Source organism: Setaria italica, chromosome I, assembly GCF_000263155.2.
Source record: "Setaria italica strain Yugu1 chromosome I, Setaria_italica_v2.0, whole genome shotgun sequence".
Classification (NCBI taxonomy): domain Eukaryota; kingdom Viridiplantae; phylum Streptophyta; class Magnoliopsida; order Poales; family Poaceae; genus Setaria; species Setaria italica.
The window spans coordinates 11,237,034-11,247,473 of record NC_028450.1 but is presented as its reverse complement, the minus strand read 5'-3'; the positions used below and the strand labels follow the sequence as shown (position 1 = coordinate 11,247,473).

Below are 10,440 nucleotides of genomic sequence, written 5' to 3'. Positions count from 1 at the left end.
AGTCCTGAGTCTGATTCGTCATTGGCAGCGAGCATTGTGGAGTTGGAGTGATTCGACCGTTACTTCTGTTGACTGAGATGTGGCTTCCTGGAGGGTGACGGGGACGGCGGCTGCGGCCTCCATCGGCGCGCAGGAGGCAAAGGCGACGGCGGCGGGTCATGGCCAAAGGGAGCAGTAAGCTAAAACTAGGGGTAAAATTGACAATATACTCTCCCTCTCAACTACGGGCGTCAAGTATTTTGAACGCCTTTGATCTGAACTAGCGGCGACAAATAAACTGATATGGAGGGAGTTGTTAGTTTTATACTGAAGAATGATCACACCCAACCAAAATTCATAGGATTATCCTATGTTCTCAAACTGAACACCCTAACAATCTATGAATTATTTTTCATCATCATCAAGGTGGAGCGATATGGGTTCTCTGTCCCCTGGGCCTTGTCAATTCCTGTCATCAAATAGAGAACATTGATTAGAAAGTGGACTATTATCCAAAAAGGGAAAATGAAAATCAAAGCAGTAGTCGAAGTGCTGGACGTTTAGAACTACTGTGGATAAAATACATTCTGAAAGGATCAACCGGTCAAGGATAACACAACTGGCCAAGATACAGCACGTATGGAAACATGATGTATGAAGGTGCAATCCACAAGGGTCCCAATTAAGATACAGTTCATATCATAATTTATTCTGCAGCCAAGTGAAATACGTACCACCAACTCCCTCTTGGCTGCTTTATTTCCTTCAAATTTGGGCAACCTGCAATGTATACTCTATTTACGGTTGCAATTGCTTCCTGTCCACCAATTGATAGAAGGTCTGGACAACACTGAATCTTCAAATTTTGCAGTGATGTGAGATTACTGCTCCAAAGATCACCTGAAATGGACACTACTCCTTTGCATGAGTACACTGTACATCGTTAGTGATTCAAGGGAGCTTAGGTTCTCCAGGCAGTTAGGAGACCAGGCAGAGAAATCCCCACAATTCCGTAACGTGAGCGTTTGGAGGGATGGTGGGAATACCATGACACTTTGCCAGTTGAGACATGGACACTGTGAAATGTCCAAATCCTTCAGGAAAGGAAAACTCCCTAATCTTTCAATGGGCACGGAGAGCAAGTAACAAGACCAAATAGTAATACTCTTGATGGCAGGGAGACATTCATGTGTTAGGAGGTCATCAAGACATTCCAGCTTGAGGCAGAATTCAATAGTTAGGTGAGTGAGTAACGGGAATTTTCCAGTTCTGCGTTTGCAAAGGGAAAGGTCAGATTCTATGATAAATGTAAGCGATTGACAATGACTGATCTTGAGCTCCTGTAGTACTGGAAGACTCCACTTCTGTAGTTCTATGGATGCCAGGTCGGAGCATGATAAATGCAAGTTTGTGAGGGAGCTGCAATCAACACTGTTGATGAATGCCATATCGGACCATGATAAACGCAAGGTTTGGGAACTACAATCCAAGAAGTCTCTGAGATTCACCGAACTTAAAAGGAGCTTCTTTATGTATGGAGCCAACAGATGTGTAATATTTGGACACTTGTACATATTCAGTTCTTGTAGCGAAGGGAAATATTCGAACCATTCAGTTGGTATTGATTTTAAACTTGGGCAATCAGCAATTACTATTTTTCTGATGGCAGGTACATAAGCTGGTTGTAGAAATTGTTCCAGGTTTGATAACTTTCGGCACCCTTCAATGCTTAGTTCTGTTAATGATCCAAAAATGGTACCAACTATACCATTATTATTGTCCACTGTCACCGCAGCTAAATCAGCAAACAAACTTGGAAGACATTCACCTGGATAACCATTGAGGTACACAGACTTGATGTTGGTGGGAGGATGTAGGGCTTCAATCACATCTGTCTCATTGTGCTCTGGACATATCAAAGATGACCATCCTAGAGTAAGGCTATTGAGATGTATCTTTTTCTTAAGTTCGGCTTCCGCGGCATGATCCTTACTTATTGCACCAAGATTGTATATAATCAAATCTGTTGTAGTTTGATTAAAATTGTTTATCAACCCAATTTTCTCTCCCCACTCTGCAGCATCAATTTCCACTTTTATAGGAAAATTTGATTTGAACTTTTGCAGATTGATCAGCTTATTGAAGCTTCTTGGTAATTCATTAATTGTGCATGTCGTAGCATATAAAATCTGCAGGTTATATAGGCTACAGAATGATGAAGGAAGGCTGTTGGCAAGGCCATATCCAGAGATTTCAAGGTACCGGAGATGCTTCTGGTTACCAATGCTCTGTGGTAATGTACACATGGAGGCAACACGCAAGCATTTAAGCTCAGTAAACCAACGGTCCATCACTGAAGTAGGAATGCTACTCGTCAGGTAATTGTTGCAAAGTAGGGTGCGCAGCTTTGTGTGCTTCCATAGGCTCTGTATGCCTGCTGGCTTAACGTGACTGGTTGATAGTATTGATAGATGGCGAACACTTTGAGGAACATTTTCAACGTCATTTGCATTCTTCACAATGAAGCATTCCTCCTTTGAAACTAGCTGGGCCATGTCATGCATTAAATCATGTATTACATATGCACCACGGAGTTTCTGGAAGAAAGACAAATTTACAAGCTCTTCAAAGTACTGACAACCAATGTGTTGCAGCGGAATGCTACCTTGAGGTTCAACAAAGCCTTCTGCCACCCAAATTTCAGCTAGACTGCCCATTTGAAAATTATAATCTTTGGGGTATACAGCGCAAAACGAGAAGCATCTTTTCAAATGGAATGGTAAATACATATAACTCAACCGAAGAGCTGGCAAAATGTCTGTCTCCTTTTGTTCAATCTGCCACAGTTCATTGTTTAGTATATCATTCCAGTGTGCAGTGTTGCGACTCTTTCGTAATAGCCTTCCAATAGTTTTCGCAGCTAAAGGAGTGCCCTTCAACTTGGGAAGTATGCTTCTACCAATTAGTTCTAACTGCGGATCAATGTGAGAATCCTCAGACCCGAACACACAAAGCATGAAAAAATTCCAAAATGCATCATCTTTCAAGCCTTCCAATGCAAAAGAGTCCATTGTGCCCACTAAATCAGCAACCTCTGCAAACCTAGTTGTCACCAACAACATACTTCCCTGAAGTACATTTGTGAGAGGTGCACAAAATTTCCTCCAACACCGCCCGTCCTCCTTCAAGGCATCTGGCCAAATGTCATCAAGGATGATCAAGAACCTTTTTTCCTGCACTCTTTCAACAAGATCCTGTTGAAGATCATCTAAATTGTTGGCCGTTGCCTCTTCGCCTGATAGAGATTTTATGAGAACTTTAGTAAACCTCTCCACATCAAATTCATCGGACACGCAAATCCATATGATTTTGTCAAAGTGGGATTTGACCCTTTGAAGTGTGGTGATCTGCTGGACCAGAGTAGTTTTTCCAACACCCCCTATTCCAACTACTGGCAAAACAGGAACAGATGTTATCCTTGGTTTGTTGCTTGCTGCATTAGAGGATCTCTTCCGTTTTGAAGACGACAGGGTACAATAGTTCGGTACACCAAGCAATCTCATCACTTCCTCCAGTTCCTTGTCACGACCAAATATCTTTGGCTCGGTGCGGAAAGAAGTGGTCACTGGCCTAAGTAATTTGTCAAACCGTGGAGTTGCCTCATGCAAGCCCATATTCTCAATCTGCCTAGAAAGATTACTTAGCCTTTTGTGGACATCGACAACTTTGTTGAAGCTTCCGTGAGTGACGTTGTGAAAGAAGTCAATGAAAGGAGAAAGCTGGGTTGCATTGCCCTCAATTTTCAACTTCAGCTCGTACCATTCGAACTCGTCCAGAAGGTCCTCTGCATCATACACCGCATCCTTCAGATGGGGAAGGAGCTGTTCCACACAAGGTACATGGCTCCTCCATTCTGCTCGATCTATGAGGTTGTACATTGCTGGTAGAGTATCACGTAGACATCGAAGATCACTTTGCAACTGCAGGACATCATCTTCTTTAAGTTTTTTCTCCTCTGGTCCACTCAAGTGCGAGAGCATAAATGAGACAGCAGATCTGACCACTTGGAACAAATTACCAAATTCATTGATGCCGCTAATTACCCCAATGGCCTTCGATAGGCTCATGACGGCCGGACTCCAAAGATTTTGCTCCTTACTTGTCCTGGACAAATAATGGACGCACTGATGATTAGACAAGTATATCCTTGTCAATTATAAATGCAATCTACCAGACCTGTTATATAAATCATGATTAGGAGCACATACATGAAACTTGCAAGTAGATCTTACTAATCGGTCTCAAAAGAATGTTATTCCAGTTTTATCCGAAGTCAAATTATCTTAAGTTTGACAAAATTCATAGGAAAAACTATAAACATTTATGACATCAAATAGGTACACTATGAAATATACATTACGATGAATGTAATGATACTTAATTGGTATTATAAGTGTTGATACCCTTTTTTTACAAATTAACTTTGCCAAACTTAGTTTAATTTGACTTAGAACAAAACAGTTACTAATTTTTTAGGATGGAGGAATTGCGCTATACATACAAAGGAAGCAATGACTTGCACGAACTGAAGTAAGACTGGAGTTTGGTGATCCTGTGGACACCGAGATGTACAACCAGTGTTAGGTTTTGCTGCTCGATCAGTTGTACGCAATACTTATCGTAGGCAATCACCAGCCATTGGTACACAGGAAAATCAGATAACTAGCAAAGGAAATTGAAATGGACGATGCGACGACGGTGAGGATGGTCAGCCTACTGGTAGAATTGTAAGGATGGGCCCCCGGAGCAGATGGGCTTTCCTCCAATATACTAAAGTTGGTAAAGTAACCGTGCAAATCAGTAAGCACCAATTCATTTGCTCTGCAAAATTTTATGTAAGAGAAGATAGTACAGGATTAGAAGATGAAGGGATCAAATAAAGCTTACAGGCAAGATCAACTGGCAGGAGGCTGCGGATGATATGGATCACTTCAGGGTACTGCCGGACCCAAACGCACCGTTTACCAAGTCCACCGTCTGCGAAATAATGCTAAACGAACCTGACCAGTAAGTTCCAACCAGCCGTAGTGATTAAAGCAATCGGTGTGGGAGCATTAGGACACTGTCTTGCTTTGTGCGCACCTCCACCAAGCCCAGACAAAGGTCATTCGGTGATAACAACGTCGTTAATTAGTTGTAAACTACACCAATGCAACGCCGGCTACACAACCAACCAAGCACTACCGCTCGTCATGATCTGCTCCCATTTTGTTCTTAATGTTTGGAGTCTACCTATAGTGAGTGGGGCTAAACGCAAACAATACATGAAGAGATCGGAGCAAAGATGCGGAACAATTTGATGAACTAGGTGAGCCACAGCCACCTAGACAAATATTTTCTTCTAGCAACAAATGAAACACTTGTATGTTGGAAAGTGATCTCAGCTAACCTGCATAACCACTAGAGATTAATCAAGAATTAACCCGAGATTGACTAGCAATAATGCAAGAGATTACTCCCTCCATTCTCTTTTAATAGACCTATTTCCAAAACTGAAATTTTCTCTTCTGATAGTCCTATTTGAGTTGCTATTTCGGGTCCAACATGGATGACTATTCGGTTCCCGTGTAGAGTATTCTTCTAGAAAAATAATGGTACATGTATATGATGATGTTGATACCGAAGAGTCCTCACCGAAAATCTTTTCCACTAGCATAGGAGTACATAATGATGTGATTAATTGGATGGTAAGTACGTTCATTCTTCTTAGTCATTATTTATATTAATTAGATGATAAGTACGATTTATTAAAATAGAATGGAGGGATTATTTATCACCTAAATATCTAAGTTGTTGGGTTGTATGGTTTTATGTTAAGACTCTTATGCACAAAGAGTGATCACAAATTGCAACTTGCATGGCCAAGGCCTCCACCCCACTACCTCACCATGCATCTTCCCTCTAATCCATCTTTTTCTCTCGTGATCGAGCCATGGATCTCTCCCCGAGCCCGGACACGCTTTTTCATCCAAGTTACGATCCTCTCTTGGCTCCTCTATGACCTCTCTCAATATTGGCAACTTGGATTTCTGACTTCTGGCAACTTTTCCTCAATCAAAATTCCGTCTCGATAAAGATTCAATGGACCTATTCTCCAATCAGTTGTTGGTGGTTCTGCTACCTGTTTCTCAGTGGCAAGCTGTTTGATTGGGGTTTCAAATTTTAATTTTCCCTATCTAATATAGTTGGAAATTGGTTACAAGCATAACATAAAGGTATATTACTAATTTGCATAGGGTTGCCACTCTTATACGGGGCTATTTGGTGTATATGTTTCTGAAAAGAAATGAAATATCTCTTTTATGCATGCTATTTTTAGGAGAGCATATTGGCTACAATTTAGGTTCCTATTGGAGCGTGGGGATCAAGGGAGACTATCCGTTCGGCAAAAAAATGTTGGAGGTTTCCACTTTGGATATTTTTGCTAGATGTAGATTGAGAAATAATAATAGAATTTTCTATTGATCTCTTCTTTTAGTTGGCATGCATCTTTCCATATTTTTTATGACCAGGTTTGGACTGAGGATATGGAAATAATTTGGTTGTGTGTGATCGCAATGCCAAAAACTATTCCTTATTTTTCTAAAAAAAAGATAGCCATCACGAGATCAACCCGCACTGTACCGGCCGGGAGAGCAAAACTATAAACTATAAACTTTGAGACTGTTTGATTGGGGTAATTTGACTGTCTACTTGATCCAAATTAACTTATTTCGTTTTTAGATAATGGATAACATTTCGGTTTCAGCATGTCCAACATTATTACAAATAGTATTACACTACTATGGCTATACAAAGAGTTTACAAAAAATGTAAACTACTTGAAAACCAATTATACTCCCATTACAAGATGAGGCGCATGCACGTGTAGCATCGCAATCACACTCCCACTAGTACCGATTTCACAAGATCTCATTGCCAACAATGAACCATGCAATAAAGATCAGATATAAATTCTCTCGAAACTTCAGGCGGCAGATTTCTTCACCGTGGCACGTGACTGTTGTATACGTTACATATGTACACCAGACCCCACACTCCGAAGTCATAATACAAGAGATATTTTCCTCTTCTAGCAGTCTGCCCCCGATCCTTTCAAACCTGCATCTTGAGTTTCTTGACCCATCTCACCAGTTATTTGATCTGTCATCAAGTAGATAACAATGATAAGAAAAAAACGCCATTCTCGAAAAATAAAAACCGGAACTAGAACACTTATCCTACCTGTTTCACATGCATATTTGGGGACAAGAAAATTTTCCCATACCCTAGGTGGTTTGCACCGGTACATTTTTGGGGAATGGGTGTCGGTACTCCACCCAACGACGGATCTACTTGGAGTACTGGAAACTCAGAATTACTGTAGATAAAAAAACATCAAAATTAATTAACAGGTCAAGGATAACAAAACCAAGCAAAATATAATCTAACATATATTCCTCCGTCCCAAAAAATGCAATTCTGGTTATGTACCTAGACAACCACTTGTTTAGATACATAGCTAGAATTGCATTCTTTTCGAGAAGGAAGGAGTATAAAGATGTAATCCACGAGTGTCCAAACATATATTGCAAGCAAGTGGCATATGGTACCATCAATTCCCTCTCTCCACGGGTTGCTTCAATTCCTTCAATTTTGGGCAGTTTCGAATCTGTACTACTTTTATGTTTGCAATCGCTTCTGGCCCACCAATTGTGACAAGGTCTGGACAATACATAATCCTTAATTTATGGAGGGATTTGAGATTGCTGCTTGGAACGCATTCCACTCCTTCACATGCACCCATCTCCAGTGATTTGAGGGATGTGAGGTTCTCCAGGTAGCTTGGAATCAAGGCAGAGAAATTTCCAGAATTCCATAACCTGAACTTTTCATGGGACAATGGTAGCACCATTCCACTTTGCCACTTGACCACTCGAGACCTGAACACCACGATATATCCAAGTACTTCAGAAAAGGAAAACCCCCCAATCTTTGAGTGGGCAGGGACAGCAAGTTACAACAGGTAATTCTAATGCTCTGAATGGCAGGAAGGTATAGGAAGTGGTCATCAACAGTATGCAGATTGTGACAGAACTCAATGGTTAGGTGAGTGAGTAACGGGAACTTCCCAATAATGCTTCTGGTCCCGCCAAGATCAGTGGATATCCGCTCAGATTCTCCAATAAATTCCAGAGATGCACAATGACGGACCTTGAGCTCCTGTAGTACTGGAAGGCTCCACTTTTGCAGTTCAATGGATGGGATATGGTAGTTTGATAAACAAAAGCTGACAAGCTAAGTGAACTGCACTTAATATCACCTCCGAGATTCCCAGGATTATCTAGCCCAAGAATCTTTAGGGACAGGGCCAACAGACATTGTGAGGTGATCTTTGGACAGTTGCACACCTTCAATTCTTCAAGGGAGGGAAAATACCATGTTTTTGTTGGTATCAATTCTAGACTTTCGCAGTCTATGATTGGTAGTCTTTTTATTGCCGGTACGAAAGCTGGTGGCAAAAATTGTTCGAGACTCGCTAAATTTTCGCACTTTTCAATCACGACGTCAACAAGGGATGAAAAACTGTTGTCAACTAGCATGTTATCAGCTACTACTTCAGGCATCTCATTTGGGTTTATGTGCTGCAAGTTCCTAGAAACTGATATGGCCTTTAAACTGTTGCAACCATAAAGCGAGAGTGATTTTAAGTTGCGCATGTTTTGTGGATGAGACCAGCTTGGAAGAGATTCACCTGGATACCCATCAACGGATTTTTTTTTTAACTTGGACAACTACGGTAGTATCTGAGCGTACACAGAAATACACAGATGCCCCAGTGCACACGCTAGACCTACAAACTATACACATAACGTCCTTCTGAATATCGACGAAGTCGCAAAGCGCTTCGTAGTTAACAGGCATGTCACAGTTACCGTTACAGATCCACGCATACATCCAGGACTTGTAGCATTAAATTTAGGAATAAATCGCGGTGCAACGCTCGAGCTGTTCCCGTGGGGAATCACCCGTGCGGGTGCGCTCCTCACCTAGAACGTCACCATCGCGCTTGCTCCATCGACGGACCTGGGCACCGCCAAAGCAGTGGATCTGCGTGTCGTCGTCGTCCACCAGTCCTCATCCTAGCGTCACGTACAGTTGTGGATGCCATCTCTCATTGAGCCGGCATGTCCTGCGCGCCTTCCTGCGATGGCGTCATCACCGTCACCGCCACCTCCGCTTGACGCCGTCCATCAACCTACCTATCGCGCCCCCGCCTCAATACGCAGGGATCCGCCTCTCCGCGTCCGCGGGCGACGAGGATGAGGACCAAACGGACACATATTTCCGAACTGTAGTCTACCTCTACCATCGTCACCTGCAATGGTAAAGGAAAAAACATGACTTCCGAAGAAAAGCAAAGAATATGAATTGTTTTTAGTAAGTAATACTTCGACTTATATACTTTCAAGTTTGCTAGTTCCCATGATCTTTTTTCCAATACTGCCTTATAATACTAATGCCTAATGATACATTCAAATGACAATAATGGTAGTAGTTGAAGAAAGAATGTTACGGCATCTACCTGAACATTGTGTAGAAGGGATTGGATGGTCTACATATATTGATATAGGGGTAATGTCAAAGTCCTCTTGAACTGATGTAGAGTTTGTATTTTGGGCCTATAAATTTTTTTTTAAACGAGCCAGCAGGAGAGCTGCTGCTATATTAAAAGAGAGGAAAAGGCCGACGGACCGTATACAAACGTACTATACAAGCTGTACACTCGCATCCCCGAAACGGGGAGGCAGGACTCCGCTATGACAACTAGTACAAAATTAAGTGTTGTGCATATGGATGCGAGCAGTAGTAATAAGAAACATTGAAATCAAACAAGTGTCAGCCCACGTACCATCGAGGCAGACGACATTTATCTCACGGAAACCTCATTTCAACACAGGCTGCTTTAATTCCTTGAATTTTGGGCATCTTTCAATCCATACTTTCGCTATGCCTGCAATTGCTTTTGGTCCACCAACTGAGACAAGGTCTGGACAACCTTGAATCTGCAATAGCCTGAGTGATGCCAGGTTACTGCTCCACATGTGGCCTGGAATAGACAGTTCTCCCTTACAATGATGCACCTTCATGAACATCAGGGATGCGAGGTTCTCTAGGCACCTCGGAAACCAGGCAGACAAATCCTCACAACCTAGTAACTTGAGGCTTTTGAGAGATGAGGGTAACTTCATCCCCTTTTGCCCATTGGGTAGTTGACAGTGCGAAATGAGCAAATCCGTAAGCAAAGGAAAACTCACATGGAGGTCATCAACGGTTTGCAATTTCGAGCAATTGGAGATGGTCAGTTCAGTGAGAGATGGGAATGTTCCAGCGCTGCTGCAGCCAACATGATGAGAAAGG

At 42.0% G+C, this 10,440-nt stretch overlaps 1 protein-coding gene across 1 annotated transcript; it reads right to left on the bottom strand.

Moving 5' to 3' along the window:
- Positions 1 to 377: 377 nt before the first annotated feature.
- Positions 378 to 4,106, bottom strand: LOC105914101 (putative disease resistance protein RGA1). Its single transcript, XM_022828083.1, has 3 exons — positions 2,621 to 4,106; positions 1,748 to 2,521; positions 378 to 448 (listed from the first exon to the last, which is right to left on the bottom strand). Exons 1-3 carry the CDS (start codon positions 4,104 to 4,106, stop codon positions 378 to 380), a joined length of 2,331 nt encoding a protein of 776 aa, XP_022683818.1.
- Between the last annotated feature and the right edge of the window lie 6,334 nt (positions 4,107 to 10,440).